The sequence below is a fragment of the Bidens hawaiensis genome, unplaced genomic scaffold (assembly GCF_021521415.1).
Source record: "Bidens hawaiensis isolate Kalapana, Puna unplaced genomic scaffold, B.hawaiensis_p1.1 tig00030487_1, whole genome shotgun sequence".
Classification (NCBI taxonomy): Eukaryota; Viridiplantae; Streptophyta; class Magnoliopsida; order Asterales; family Asteraceae; genus Bidens; species Bidens hawaiensis.
In genome coordinates this window covers 140,012-156,504 of record NW_027495073.1, presented here as the reverse complement: position 1 = coordinate 156,504, position 16,493 = coordinate 140,012, and the positions used below count along the sequence as shown (strand labels likewise).

The window sequence follows — 16,493 nt, the reverse complement described above, 5'->3', positions numbered from 1 at the left end:
TTGAGTCTAATAGACAAACCGAGCCAAATCGAACCGTGCACACCTCGAGCCTTGGCGTCTAGCGCCCGCGTAAGAATTTTTCACTGGTATTCTTTGCTCGAACCGTGCACACCTCGAACCTCGATCTCTACTTCCCGAAAGCTCACTCACCATCTAATAGACAAATCGATCCAAATCGAACCGTGCACACCTCGAGCCTCGATCTCTACTTCCCGAAAGCTCACTCGGCATCTATGGCTCGATTAAGGCTAGAATGACGGAGAGTTTTACCCGATTGTTGGGTTTCTTTTACCTATGGAAGGGTTTTGATTCAGACCCGATTATTTGGGGACGGCTGAAATCCCGTCACGGGTAGACTCGGAAAAACCGCTTATGGGTATCGAGGAGAGTAGAAGCAGCAAACTCTCGACTAGAGGTGAGCAAATAAACCGGTTAATCGAATCGACCCGAAAATCAAACTGAAACCAAACCAGTTTGAAAATTATGTAGAAACCGGTTTGGAACCGGTTTGTTATTTTCTCAACTAACCATTTCCAAACCGGTTAACCGAACCGAAACCGGCTAAAACGGTCAAAACCAGAACTGAAACCAATCGCAACATGGTAAGAAACTAGTTTCAATCCGAACCGAAACCGATAATAAACCGGTTTTGACTTTTATTGACCAAACTGAACCGGTTTGTGCACCTCTACTCTCGACCCTATTAACAACCCAATTCCATAAAAGCCCCTAAAACATCCACAAAATTACAACCATTACCACCACCAGAGCATAATAATATCATTTGCGCGGGAACTAATTAATACTATATTTCATTTTCCTTCAATTTCACATACTAATTTCTTAAGTAACCGCTCACAGTTTCAATATTCCAATTCACAACAAATATCAATGGACGCTTCGTCAGTTACAAATCTCTGTAGACACGTAAGCTCAGTCGTTCTCAATTTCCGTCTCAATTGCTCTCAATTTGTTACGTAATGATATTAGTTTAATTTAATTTAATTTAATTTTGGTTAACGAACTGTTTCAGTTGATTTCATCGGCGATCCAACGGTGCCGTACGTCCGGTGAGCTTTGCCGGTTAACCGTCAGCCTGAAACCGTCGGTTGAAGTCTCCGGTCCTCCGTTAGTTCGCGTATCAAGTAATTTGCTATCTCTGTGGATTTAATTCAACTTATTATATAATATATGTGTGATAGATGAGTTTATTACATATAGTGTGATAGATTGACCTAGCGTTATTGAATTTGCGCTTGTTAGATCAGTTAGTTAAGTGTATGATGATTCATGATTGTATGCACGATTTTGTGCATTTGATATCAAATTGTTAGGATCTGTACGCGTTTAGTGTTTAGCTTCGGTTTCTTAAATTGGTAATTAGTTCAACTGAATGTAATTTAAGCTGTGAAACATATCTGTATGATATTAAGTTGTCCGGATCTGCATGCCTTTAACTTCGGTTTTTAAATCGGTAATTAGTTTAACTGAATGCAATTTAAGCTTTGAAACATATCTGTATGATATTAAGTTGTCTGGATCTGCACGCGTTTAGCTTCTCTGTGGATTTAGTTTCGGTTTATAGCATATCTGTGTGATTGATTGACCTAGCGTTATTGAATTTGCATTTGTTAGATCAGTTGGTTAAGTGTATGATGATCGTACGTACGATTTTGTGTATTTGATATCAAATTGTTCGGATATGTACGCGTTTAGCTTCCACTTTTAAGCGGTAATTAGTTCAGTCAAATGTGATTTAAGCTTTAAAACACATTACACATCTGTATGATAGATTGACCTAGCATCATTGAATTTGCATTTGTTAGATCAGTTACTTTGTATGCTTTGTATGATGATCATATGTATGATTTGTGTATTTGATATCAAATTGTTCGGATCTGTACGCGTTTAGCTTCCGTGTTAAATCGGTAATTCGCTCAACTGAATGTAATTTAAGCTTTGAAACATTCTGTGTGATAGATTGACCTAGCATCATTGAGTTTGCATTTGTTAGATCAGTTACTTAAGCATATGATGATCGTATGTAGGTATGTGTATTTAACATCAATTTGTTCAGATCTGTAATTCTGTATGCGTTTAGCTTCTCTTCTAAATCGATAATTTGTTCAATTGATCATATTGTTGTTATGCTTTAAGGTGTGATTGAACTGAAATTGAAATTGTTTTAATCTATATCCACTGTAAACCGATTGAAACCTTCTACGACGTGCTAAACTGGTTATATGTTGTTTGCCATTTGATTTTTAGATTAGTTGCAAAATATGATGTCAAAATAGCTATATCTGTGATTATATTGATTCATATACATTTTTAACTATAACTATGATATGCGAGGTAGGTTAATAGTCATTTTAAATCATCAGTTGAACTCGCCGGTCAAGTAATTTGCTCTCTCTTTGGATTTTATCTTGAATATGATTTAAGCTTTGAATATCGATCTGTGTGATAGATTGACCTAGCATAATTGAATTTGCATTTGTTAGATCAGTTTCTTTGTATGATGATCATATGTACGATTTTGTGTTCTCGACATCAAATTGTTCACATCGGTAAATTGGTAATTAGTTCAATTGATCATATTGTTGTTTTTACTGTATATCTGAGTATTGTATGCTTTAAGGTGTGATTGAAATTAAAATTGTTTTAATCTATATGACTATTTCCATTGTGAATCGATCATTCGATGTAAGCCTTCTACAATGTGCTAAACCTAGGTTTTATGTTGTCTGTCATTTGATTTTAAGATTACTGGCTAAATATGAAGTCAAAATGGCTATTTGTGTGATTATACCTCTGCTTGTATGTTTTTAACCATAATCATGGCATGTGAGGTAGTCTGAAAAGTATGTTTGGCTTCATGATATGACTAGTTTCTGACACGGGAGCTGGAAGCTGTGTGGAGGAGTTTCAGGATGTGAAGCGCTTAAGTGATTCAATATTGAACGAGTTACACAGTAAGAACTCCAACTGGATACATACACGATTTCTTATCTAAAAGAATACGAACTGGTAGGTTAACTAATTGAACTTATCTCGCCTGTCGATGTTATCGTACTACACATTGCAATGCCATTTGTTTGTAGTTTTGTTTTAAAGTAAGAGAGTTTCTAACTAGAACTTGAGATACTCTATACATCTATAATAAAATAATCAACTGACGAGCAACTTTGATATGATATGCAGATGGAGTTATATCAATTGCAACAACCAGTAAGTATTAATCTTGTTCACTTACAACTCTTGACGTTAGAATACATGTAACTTCCAGTTCTTGTTAGGCTTAGCTGTCTTTCAATATAAACATATGATATATATATATATATTGAGAGAGTATGAATGCAAAATGGCTTCTTGCCTCATTTTATGTTCTTTTTTCAGTTGAGCATTTAAGGCATTTATTGCTTGTATGCACAAAATGGTGGAAAAGGAAAAAAATGCAACATCACATATCACATTAGTATGAGATGCCAACATGCTATGTTATTTGTCACAATTAATTACATACAGAAGTCTGTCTAGTATCATGATAAGAAACTCCATTGTTTGAAGAAGCTTTGAAAGAAATGCTAGTTATGAACAAAATCAGTTCTTTCATTACCTTATCTTTGTTATAAACAGATTGCTCTCATGATTTACTACTGATAATATTGCTTAATTAAATTTATCAGTAGAACTGGTTTTGACAACATCATATTGCTATGAGGTCTACAACACTAGATTAGTTTAGGCCACTTCTAAAAAAATTAACCAGTGCATTTAGAAACTCTTTCTACACGGCCTAACTTCCATTTATAGAAATATAGAATTGAAAACTAGATTTATTGTAACTTAGTTCACAGCTTATCATTTATTCCATGTTATTACTATATTGTATTTGCAAGATATAATGTTTTGTTTTAGAAGACTTGTGAGACTGATTTATCCCCACGCTTACAAATTGACAAACAGAACATATGTTATACTTTTATTTGTTTACTGTACTTATAAGTTTTCTTATTATTTGGATACTTTAGGTATTCGTGATAGTGAAATATTTCACTACAATATAGATCTTAAACAAACGGATCGCTCAAAACGACTAGCAAAATTACCCCTGAGCTTCAAATCTGGTGCAACATTCAGGCATGCATATTATCCAAAAACTGTTTTAAGTTGATTTCAAAACCGTCTAGACTTCAATTTCCTAATTTCTTTTTTTTTAGTGGGACTGAAGTATCATTCTCAACTTTTCATAATGTCTATTATTTGCTGGAAGATATCAAATACTTTTTCCAAAAAGTTAGGTGTTTCATTTTATTCTTTTGTGGGTTTTCTCAAAGAGAAGTGTTTCTGGGTTTATGGCCTGATAATAATATTGTTATTACTTTGTATGATTGGTTCTGCAGATGCTCATTATGAAGATTCCTGTAAGTATCATCTCAAACTCATCAGTTTAGTATTAGTAACCTTTCTGTAATCAATCAATCAAACAATCATTGTTCGTTCTTGATTTGCAAAGATTTATATGACTTGTCATTTTTTATAATGTAAATACATAGTAGGCAATTAGATACATACCAATTGTATATCTATATATTATGGATGAGAACAAGACAGGGAAAAACACTTAGTTTCATGGTATTAGAGCTAATCTAATTAGCCTCTCTACAATCCAAATACACACCCCTAATCGCCTACTGAATGTTTACATATGTATTTACACTACAAGTTTGTTGTTTGTCATTTATGTTGTTTCGTATAGACCCAACTGGTAGTTATAGACCTTGTAGTTGATCCTTTGTCTTCACCACATGTTTTTTTTTTCAGATGGTTGGAATTGAACTCATTGTTGACAATGGTAAACTTACTGAGCATCAATGTGTGAATGCTATACTGGCAAATGAGTGTAATGATTCACCATCAGAAGAAAACGATGCATGTTTCAAATCAGGCCTTGTGGATTATGCTCGCAAGCATGGGAATAAGAAAGACTGTATATGCTACTCTTGCTTTCCAACCAGGTAAGTTTTAAACAGACAAACTCTAGTGAAATAATTTTGTTATTTAAATTAAATGTGACGGGCCTACATAATCTGACGTGGGGGCATCCGACCCGATAATACGACCTGACCTGAACGATGACCGGCATGGGGAAAGATTAACAAGCTAGAGATTTGAATTCAGATTTCATTATCTTTTATTTATTTATTTATTTTTTTTCCAAAATTTGTCTTGATAGTTTTCCAAAAATTGTTGGTAATTAATTGTGTAATTCTGTATATATGATTGATGCTTGCATGGTTTAGTTTCCCTGACTTGTTGCATTCTTGATTTTGTTAGAGAACACCTGAAAACTGGAAGTGGGATGGTTTGCAAAAGTAAAAAGAATACTGAAACAACAATAGAAGCTGTGGTTATAGTTAGTGAGTCATCAGAGTTGATTGATCCATCTTGTTCCAGGGTGTGTGGTAGTAAAACAGAGGTTAGTCCTCCCTCCCTCTCCAATGGTTTTACATAAATATGACAAGAGGAGTGGGTTGGGTACCGGTCAAAACGGATTTCAGTTGAAACAGGTCAATTTTTTGTTAGGGTCAAACCATAGCAGGACGGGTTGGGTCGACCTGCAAACATTTTTCTCCATCTAAAAAGACATTACTTATGATTAATAGTATTTACCATAATAATATTTTTCTTTCTATATAATAATTTAGTTTGAGATAAATCAACTAATCACAACACAAATTGATCCATGCACAAGTACAAAGGTTGAAATGTGGCTCTAATTGCACATAAGATCTTTCTTCGACTAAATGGTTGAGATTTGTTCTTGTTTTATTTTGCTTGCTGTTTCTCAAGAACTTTTTAGTGACTACATGCATTTCAGGTAATATACTTCAGTGACTTCTTACCTGGCATGGTTTCTCAACCATTACTAAAAGCATTACAAGGCATCAACTGGAAAAAATACGGGCTTAGCATTAAATCCATATCAGAAGAAGATGGCTGTGCATATATTGAATGGGATGATTTGCCACAAGGTTCTCATATTGACATTGCCATCCACTGTCACCACAACAAATATCCTTCATTTCTTTCCATATACTTATATGTTAGTAATATTTATTTTTTCTTGATAGCACTGGAAAATGGGCCTAGCAGGCTGGTTGTGTACGGGCCAAAGCAGTAGTTTTTCATACGTGTCGGTTTGGGTTGATCTTGAAACGATTTTATGCTAAAATTTAAGTTTTTTCAAATAAGTAGTTAAATATGATTAGTTGATTACATACATCATATTAGATGCAAAACTAATTTTTTTAGTAAAATGATTTCAGCACAGTCTATTTCGACCCATTTGACTCACTTCCTTTAAAATTTACAAACTGCACTCATACAATAACTGAAAAGAAATCAGACCAGTGGTTAATTTTTTACTTTATTTAATTATCAATTTATACTTTTATTTTTTAATAAAAAAGAGCCCTCATGTAGTCATGTGAAAGGCACATGGGATGCAGTGTGTTACTAATTAAGAAGAAAGCAAGCCACAGTGGTTAATTATTTTACTTCCTTTGGTTATTATTATTATTATTATTATTATTATTATTATTATTTTGTTTTAAAAGTTCATGTATAAGAGCTAAACACTGTCATGTGAGGGGCGCATGGGCAGGGGCGGACCCACATAGGTCCGATCGGGGTCCCGGGACACCGATGTTTTTTAAAAATTACTTAGAGACGGTATATTAAATTTTGTAAGGACCCCATAAAAATTAATACTTGGAACCCATACTATTAGGATTGAACTGGTATAGTGGAAAGTCCCTTGTTTTACTTGTGAGAGGTTGTAGGTTCAAGCCCCACCATACTCCTTTTTTGTTGTTTTTTTAATATCCTAGTCTTAGTTATTCAGTTAGGGTATTTGTGCTTTTTGTTAGTTTCTCTCATATAGTCATTATCACCATGCAACATATATAATGTTAACATGGATTTTGCATATTCTTTTATTATTTACCTTGTGTATGTATATTATAATTAATCATTTATTTGTGTTAGAGTTATTTTTTCATGTTTTGGTCAATTATGTAAGACCATATATATAGATTACGTTCATGTTTTTCGGGTATGAATTAAAAGTGTATGTTTCATCTAGTTTCTAATTTAGATTCTTTCTACTTACTCGTTTCCAATGACACCATAGTTCCGTGTTTTATTATGTTCCTCGCCTCAACCCGACCCGATTAACGACCGACCCGAAAAATTTTGTAAACCGAAAAAATTGGGACCCCATTGACAAAAAATCCTGGGTCCGCCACTGCGCATGGGGCTCATTTGACAAAGAAAAGCAACACTGTCTGAAGCAGGAGCATACTTGTTAACTTAGCGTACTACAAACCATTTTGGTAATAAACGAATCATAGAGTCGATATCCGTAATTTTGACCGTTACATGGGGCCAAAAGTGTAACTAATCCATTTGGCCCGTTAGAGATTTACCCACTTATAAGTTGAAATAACCGACACAAACGTTTATATGTTATATCTTTCCTTAATGTATACCAAGCTCAATCTGCCTCCATCAACGGAAAGTACTGTTGATAAAAATCTTGCTAGCAAAGCTGTGAAGCTTGCATTGAATGACCTCAAGGAGAAAAATAATGGAGTTCTTCTCAGTGCACATGCAGTTAAGGTAAAACTCAAATTCTCCTACATACTTTTTTTTGTTGTTTGATACTTTAATTCTAAACTACTAGCTACATTTATAAGAATATTAGAATAGTCTGCATGCTTTATTAGAAACTACAATGTACAAAATGAAACATTGAAAAGCAAAATGGATTTAATATAGGGAAATGCTAAGAATATTCCTATTTCCTAAGGGCTGTTATTATCAACTAACTTTTTAAAAGAATTACTAATTATAAACATAACTACCAACCGCCTAAGCAGTTAATGCGGAAAAACATAGGATATCGGTCAAGGACCAAGGACCGATATCGGTTATCGCGGTGAGATATCGGTAACTTTAATATCATGTAAAATTCATAAATATAGCAATTTAATTCTAATAATTCAGTATACTCTCCCACCATTAACAAATTAACCAGGAACTGATTAAGACTTAAAATATTAACATTGAATACTAAAATATGATAATTAAGACTTAAAACACTGATATCGGGAATATCGGTGATATTTCGGTCAAATTCCGGTCCAATATCAGTCAATATTGCCAATATTATCGGTACCAATATTCTAATTGATATTTTGACCGATATTTTACCAAGAGACCGATAACTGATATATGACCGAGATACCAGTGATATCGACTGCCTAGCCAACCGCTAGTAACCACCACCAGCCTTGTCTCTTATTCAAACAATTTTGAGATGAAAAAAAGCTTGTGAGAAAATATTATTAGTGTATAGTTATAGTTAGCAGTAGTTTATTGGACAGCATATTGCTTTATGCAACTGTCAGGAAAATTAGTTGTTAACAAAAGCCTTTGCTAAACCATAAAATATTGGGGAAAACATTACATAGGCCACCCAGATAATGAAACAATTTTAAAGGCCACCCAAGTATTACTTTGGTATTCGTTTAGTAAACGGGTTAACAATGTTGACACGCTACGACCCAAACCAGAATCAAAAGGTACATGATAAATATTATGAGGTGAAAATCATAATATTTGGGGGTAGACGATACATATCATAGCATAAACACTCCCGCAAATGCAAAACATTTTGAAGGTACACCATAAATATTAATGCATAAGCATACAAAACATTAAAATAGTTGAGGTTTTTTAAAAGTGAAGCTGAATATTATTTTTAAACTGTAAATTTAAACTAGTTGGCGGGTTTACAACGAATTAGGTAGCGCAACTCAAACCCAACTCGACCCGTCTACTGACCCTAACTTGTTCATGATATTATAAGTTATGTGTGCATATTTATCATCATCATGGACCCGCAATACTCGGGAGTTTTACAACATTGTCTGTGACATAACTTTTTAACACAAGTATTAACTTCCTGCTGCTAATACGTCGGTTTATTTAGATTCGCAGTTATGCCCCGGACCTTGCAAACACAATTGCAGGCCTCATCTCTACTTCTAAGGACTCCAAGTTTAAAAAAGAATGTGCTTCACTTCTTGGCCTAAGTTCCCATGATGAAAAATCTATCAAAGATATCATTAAACAGAAAATCATTTCGGTTATTGATAGCAATGACAGAGAGCCTCAAACTAAGAGAAAGAAAGAAATCGGACATCTGCTTTTCAATGATGCCAGCTCCGAAGAATCAGAATTCACGTATGACGATTCCGATGATGACGAGGTCAGTTTTTCATGTTTCGATCTATAAGATTTTTAGTTGCTCATTTAGAATTTGCTTTGTGATATAAATCATGCCTTATGATTACCTTACTATATAAGACCATTTATCATTTTATGCTTTTATAATATGCCTGGTGTGGTTTGACACATTAGTTTGTAATAATCTAAAATTGTATCTTTACAAACCATTTTCTACTAACATGACAAATTATAAGTTAAAAGTCAAGTGCTTACTAATTTATCACCAAACAATATGACTTATATAAATATGACATAAATGCCATAAAAGTTAACATGTTAACTATACAAATAAAATTATTTCATAAAAGTTTTGTGATTAAGAATTAAAAAACAGATGTAGGAAATCTTTAGGATTATAATTGATGTTAAAACATAATTTTCTCAAAAATCAAAGGTAAAGGTTTATTATTCACACAAATATAAGTCGAAACCATGACTCAATTGTTGAAATTGCCAAATCCAGAAAACAAAATCAAACAACAATCCATCAACACTGGGATTCTATATAAAATCCTATGCTTTCAAGGTTATATGCAAGATATGTCCGTTTCGTTGAATAAAAACTTTAGGATGGGAACTATGAACCGGACTTGTATAGTTATATTAGAAACAACTAAACTGGATCCAAAAGACCAAAATCGAAACCGATCCAACAACCAGTTTGGGTGAACCTGGATCCCATCTGATTGTTTGAATTCGATTTGACTACATTGAATCCGGTTTTCAAACTGTTAAGAAAACAGCTAGTTATATAATACATACATGTCTCTATATGTAAAGTTCACATGTAACTGTGCATCACAATCAGAGATCAATAATATAAATTCATGAATAAACTCACTTTGCAAATGTTTTTGGATATCACATAATCAAACATTTACAACAAGACATATAACAACATTAGCATTATGTAGCATTAAAATTAGAGAACTCACATTATGTAACATATTTCAGATAGTACAACTAACAAACAAAGGGTCATCATTCATAAGCGAAATGACTTACCGATTAATGGCTCAAAACCAAACTTTTCTTCCTTTTTACATATTTCTGCGTGATCTTCTGCGTCTCATCGCCCATCTTTCTTTAATATCAAGTGATTGAATTTCCTTAGATAATATCGGATCGCGATTCGGGTTTGTTGTATCAACATCCGTGGCTGAAACACCTTTTATTCTCGAAGCCTCTTCAACTAGATCATTTATGAGCATTTCTACTGTTCTCGAGGTGATTCCTCTAAGATACCACGAGATAGGCGGAGGGGGGACGATAGCTGGTTCCACCAGTTGCTGAAGTGTGACTTTTGACGCGATCCTACCGTTGCATTGAGTGCATTCCATGTATTCTGATATAGTTTTTGGCTTGAATGGATGACATAGCTTTCATCAAGTAGTATCGGTTCTACTTTCCAACTACCTTCAAACCTTTTCATAAATCCCGGTGTAACTTGTTTAAATTTCATCTGCAAATCATTGAAATAATCAAGACCCAAACAACCCCTAAAACTGGTTATTTAAAAAAACTACTTATTTTCCCCTTAAATAGGCATATAATCATAAAGAAATTGCTTCTAAACACTGAGAAATGCTTATCTGTATCACAACACAATAAGAAGATAAACATTATATATACATATAAAAAGCAAATAGCAGTTAACTCACAAAGCATTGTTCAATAAACAGTAGTTTTAAAGCAATAATTTTTTTTTTCTCAAAATTTCAGTTTCACCACTAATACTATAAACAATATACGTCTTGACCCACTTAAATTTTTAGTAATTTTATTTTTCTCTAATAACTTCCGTTCGTTAACTTTTAAAGAAAGAACTAAATACGCAGTCATGATTATCTTTTTTATAAAACATTATGATATAGGTTTTACTAAAGACAAAGTTGTATTGGAAAGAAAACATGTTTTAGTATCAAAAACTATACCGAGTGTCATTACCATACCGGTACCGTGACAAGCTGAACCGATACCGAATGAACAACATAGGTACCGGTGTCGGTATTACCGTATTATCGAGACCGTTATCGGTATTCACTTTTATGGTTTTCAAATGATGTAAAACTCTACTAGTTTCTAATAATCAATAAAATAATTTGAAACCACATCTTGAAGAATTGAGTTCTTGAGCCAATTTTGAGCTTAGTCTAATGTTCAAAACCGTACCCGAGCCCTAACCAGCTCGAATGACCCATTCATGAGTAAATGGATAAACAACTTTTCAGAAGAAATACCAAATGTTACTTACGGAGTAATCTTCTCTGTTCTGATCCACAAGTACATGAACAGAGATGGTTCCCGACCACCATAAAAACCTCCAAATAGCAGCTTGCTCCAGATCAACAATCTGTCTTGAACCTTCATCAAGCAAAACCTTTCTCGATAGTACGGCCTGACACAAAAATAAACATTATGATAACCAAAATCTTCTTTCTGTGTTCTCCGTGAGTGAAACAAAAGAAACATATAAAATATAAAAAAATGTTCCAATCAACTACCTGAATATTCTTAAAGACTCGTCTATTGTCCGGGTCAATTACAATGTTGAAGATTGCATCTGGTGGCAATCCCACATGTGTCTTCACATTTAGTTGGCATAAAGATCCTTTCGGTACAACCACCTGAAAATAATTCGGCGTAAAAGGTAATACTACACTTTGGAAAGTAGAGTATTTCCACGTCATCAAACGTACCTCAATAGAAGTCGGTTGAGCGTCATCCCACACTGGATTTTTCCTCCAAGCTTCCATTTGCTTCTCTAAACTGACTTTTAAATCTTTTAGTTTGAACGTATCCCTGTTTGATCCCTCGGTTTCTGTTGGTCTTCTGAACCTTGACTGCATTGTATGAATATAAAAATTTCATTTTTCATCAGATTGAAGATAAGATTAGGGGTGTAATTGTGTAAACGAGCCGAGCCGTTCGTGAGCTACTCGAGATCGGCTCATTAAAAACTCAAAAACGAGCTTGAGCTTCACATATCGAGCTTTAGCCGGCTCCCGAGCCTAAACAAGCTTTATATTTATATAATTTTTATTTAATATATTTGTCTAATAACTATTATTATGTATAACGACTATTTAGTAATGTATATTGTTTTGTATATAAATATATATGATTTTACATAGAAAATATAAATAAAACATTTAAAAAATTAATAAATAATAGACGAGCCTAGACCGTGCTTGAAAAACTACTCAAGATTCGAGCTCGAGCTTTAGATTTAAACCTCTAAACGAGCCGAGCTCGAGCTTTAGATATATAGTTCTAGACGAGCCAAGCTCGAGCTTTAGAAATATATTTCTAGACGAGCCAAGCTCGAGCTTTAAAAATAGAGTTTTAAACGAGCCAAGCTTGGGTTCAGTTCAGCTTGTTTACACCTTTTAATAAGATGATCAAGCGGTTAAAGCAGATAAATAAACTGACCTTCAAATGCCTCTGAAATTTTCCTGGAACCTGTGACAAGAAGCCTCGAATTGCGGGAAGATTAATTCGTGGACGTCTGTTAATCTCTTGCATCTGGACATTTTTCCTTGAATTATTGCCTTCTTTTTCACCCATCGATTTGAAATCAGTTGTGAACATCGAGTTTCTTGATCGATTTCAACTGTTTTCCTGAAGAAAGTTGCTAATGTGTCGGTCAATAAGATGCAACTACAAAAATCCCTAAATGTCACCATTTCTTATGCCTGGTCAATCATGGTTCTAGCTACTTGAGATCGGATCGAGAATAAGCTCGAAACGAGCTGAGCCCGAGCCTCAAATAAAGTTTGTTTAGTTATCGAGCTCAATCCTTGTATGTGAAGAACTGAAGATCTTTTAGGCTCGTAGAGCCTTAACGAGCCTTATATACTTTTTAAGTTTGAACTCTTTTGGACTTCTATTAATTTCACATTGCAATGCCAAGCTTGATCCGAGCTTAGACTCGTTAAAAATGTATATTAATATTTAATAAATAATAAACGTGTCAAGCCCGAGCCAGACTCGAGCTCAAGCTCTCGAAAGTCAAAAACGAGCCTCGTTTACACCCCTGGTTCTAGCTCAACCACATCACATGACTCTAATATGATATTTCACCCAAATAACAAAACATTAATCAGAAATTAGGTTTTTGAGAGCAAACTCTGTATATAATAACCAACCAATTTTGGTTACAACCAATTCAAATATTAACTAACTAATTTCACTCCAATTCAACAAGCTAATTGCAAAACTGCTATATTAAACAATTAGCCCTAAATTACCCAAAATTAGAAAACAAAGAAATTAATATATAAAACTTACTAGTGAGTGAAATCGAATCCGTTGTGATTCAATTTGAAATTTTCAAGAGCAATCTGGGAGGCTGAAGATATTAATAATAATAATAATAATAATAATATCCGAATTGATTGATTAAATACTTAGATGTGAACATAACATTTTGTGTTTCTGGTCGGCGTTGCAAAGTGTCAGCGTGCCAAAAGAGTTGGTTAGCATTCATTGGTTGCTTCCCACGTGTTACTTGTGTTCCATGTATGCCCGTAATGTTTCGTTGACTGTTGTAACAAGCAGTCAAATATTCAAACGTTATCTTTACTCGTGGGTGCAACCCGTAAACGAGCCAAGCCGCTTGCAAGCAAAATGGGATTTGATTGATAAAAAAACTTGAAATAAGTTGAGTTTTTTCGAGCTCGTGTTGATTTCTAAGCCTCAATTAAAGCTCATTAACTTATCGAACGCTATGTATTTGTTCACACTGCACAACGGAAGTTGAGTAGAGTTTTGGCTTGTTTAAGGTTTTTCTAAAAATGTATAAATATAATTAAAAATGCATATAATTTTATGAGAAAATGTCAGAGAATAGTAATCAAGTTTCAAAAGTATTCTAATTAGGTCACTCATGCAAATTTTTCCCAAAACAAGTCACTAAATCTTAAAACCTAGCCTCACCTTTTTTTTGTGCGTCAAGAAAGTAATGGAGGATAAGTTGTGGGAATCGGAATCTGCAATACATGTAGTTAAATTTAAAAGATAAAAAAAACGTTAATTATATTAAAATTTAAAAATAAAAATAAGATTCATGCCACCACTCAATTTAATTTAATGAAATGCTAAAAAAAACATGTTAAAACCTTTAATTTAATAAATATGAAATTTGAGTGACTTAATTAGAACAATTTTTAAAATTGAGTGACCTAATTAAAATAATTTTGAAGCTTGGTTACTTTTCTATAAAATTGCCCCTAATTTTAAGGGAAAACTCACCGCGTTTTGTTTTTGTTCAAGTACTATAGCGAACGTAACGAAAACCAACAAAATGCTACTTTTTTATTACTTCCGGTACTGTAACAAATGTGACGAAAACCGATCGGCTTCGCGCAAACTGACAGCTTCAACGCCTGGGATGGATAACGGTTGGGTTTTTACCTATGATCGAGTTTTACCGACCGACTCCACCCCATTGATCCGCCTCAAGATTTTATTCTTTTTGTTTTAGTTCCAATACAATAACACACCTAACCAAAGCCGACCGAATTCTTGTCGACTTACTATCTCAACGCTTGAGACTGACAATGCTTGGGTTTTACCACCGTCCGAATTTTACCGATTGCCCCGGTGTAAATACTAGTTAGACACAAATACGGTGTTTCGGCAATCCATTAAAGTGACAAATTTACGAAAGTTATGTACGCCTTTAGAAATCAAAAAATAGTAATGTTTGTTCCTCTAAACGTAATGTGGTTGCTCACCTACTAAAACACAACTGCTAACAACTTATGCATGACTATTTAACAAGTGATACACGACTATTAAACCACTAATTCACAACTTTAGCTACGGTATAGACGTGTAAACCACTAAGTTGGTTGTTCACGTGCCAATTTGAGTCAGGGTGAACTTGAATCGAATTTTAAACCGAGTCGTCTTGGCTCGGCTTGAATTTTAAACTGAGCTGAAACTTAAGCTCGAGCTTGTTACAATTTTTTTTAAAAAATGGGGATGTCAAAAATACCATTAATACACACACACACACACATATATATATATATATATATATATATATATATATATATATATATATATATATATATATATATTTTCATAATTTATCAACCTAAAATAATAAAATCACACACGTATTTTATTTAATCAAAACTCTTAAATGAAATAAGTTAATAATAATACAAGTTATTTACAAGGCTATTTAAAAACAATAACTTATTAGAGATCTGTATACACAGCTAGGGGTATGCATTGTTTGATTTGGTTAATAGCCTCCCTCAAATCAAGCAATCGGTTTTCGATTATTTGCTTTGGTTTATTTGATTATTTTTTTGGTTTTTCAGTCCAGTTTGATTAATAATCAAAATAAATTTTGGCTAAAACTTTTTTGCTCATAAATACATGAAATAGATGCATAAATACATTAAATGAATGCATAAATATGTGCAATGGAGATATAAATACATGAAGTTGTGGTATAAATATATGAAATGGTGATATAAAACATGAAATACATAAAATAGAGGTATAGAGGCTTGGATTATATGAAAATATGAATGATTCGGTTAATTTTGGTTAACCGAGGGTACAAAAAATATTTGATAACAGCTTTTCAATTAATTCGGTTATCAGTTAATTTCGATTTGGTTTGTTGGTTTTCAGTTGGGTTTCATTGTTTTTCGAGTTGGTTAACGGTTCGATTATTGCTCACGTACCACTATACAATTACACTCTTAAGTGTAGCATGTCATATATGATACATAAATAGCCATACACCAATCCATATATTTAGAAAACTAAAACTTATATACTTGCATTTTTTATACACATACATGATACATACATCAAGCTATCTATTCAGAAAACTTGTAATGAAAACTATTTATCTTCCACACTTTCACTTTATAACAATGTGAACACTTCTTAATATGTATAATAAGCCAAACACAAACAATGAAAACTTTGTTATTTGCACCTTTAGTAACGATTTGGGCGGGTGCGAATCTTGAAGTTGATTTCGTTATCTTGGTCTCCACCAAACCTCACATGACGACCTTGAGACTCACCGTTGTTAAACAAGTTTGATTGCCCCATGGTTGGTTCACGGAACGAGTTAGGTCTACCCATAGACGGTTCATTAA

The 16,493-nt window shown here is 33.6% G+C and overlaps 1 protein-coding gene and 1 pseudogene across 2 annotated transcripts; one reads left to right on the top strand and one right to left on the bottom strand.

The window, feature by feature from the left end:
- Positions 1-891: 891 nt before the first annotated feature.
- Positions 892-9,417, top strand: LOC143580435 (type 2 DNA topoisomerase 6 subunit B-like). Its single transcript, XM_077063459.1, has 12 exons — positions 892-927; positions 1,034-1,145; positions 2,892-2,975; positions 3,205-3,231; positions 4,035-4,143; positions 4,224-4,299; positions 4,407-4,427; positions 4,828-5,021; positions 5,341-5,482; positions 5,885-6,075; positions 7,557-7,686; positions 9,062-9,417. The coding sequence occupies exons 1-12, from the start codon at positions 892-894 to the stop codon at positions 9,365-9,367; spliced, it is 1,428 nt and encodes a 475-aa protein (XP_076919574.1). The 3' UTR covers positions 9,368-9,417.
- A 754-nt stretch (positions 9,418-10,171) lies between these two features.
- LOC143580431 (uncharacterized) lies at positions 10,172-13,702 on the bottom strand (annotated as a pseudogene). The gene is made up of 6 exons (XR_013143654.1): positions 13,651-13,702; positions 12,793-12,981; positions 12,060-12,203; positions 11,865-11,987; positions 11,615-11,758; positions 10,172-10,822 (listed from the first exon to the last, which is right to left on the bottom strand). The product of XR_013143654.1 is annotated as an uncharacterized LOC143580431 (transcript).
- Positions 13,703-16,493: the final 2,791 nt, after the last annotated feature.

Coding starts and splice junctions, on each gene's coding strand:
- LOC143580435 (XM_077063459.1), top strand. CDS start 892: ATGGACGCTTCGTCAGTTACAAATCTCTGTAGACAC. Junction 2,976..3,204: donor AATATTGAACGAGTTACACA/GTAAGAACTCCA, acceptor TATGATATGCAG/ATGGAGTTATATCAATTGCA. Junction 7,687..9,061: donor TCAGTGCACATGCAGTTAAG/GTAAAACTCAAA, acceptor CGGTTTATTTAG/ATTCGCAGTTATGCCCCGGA.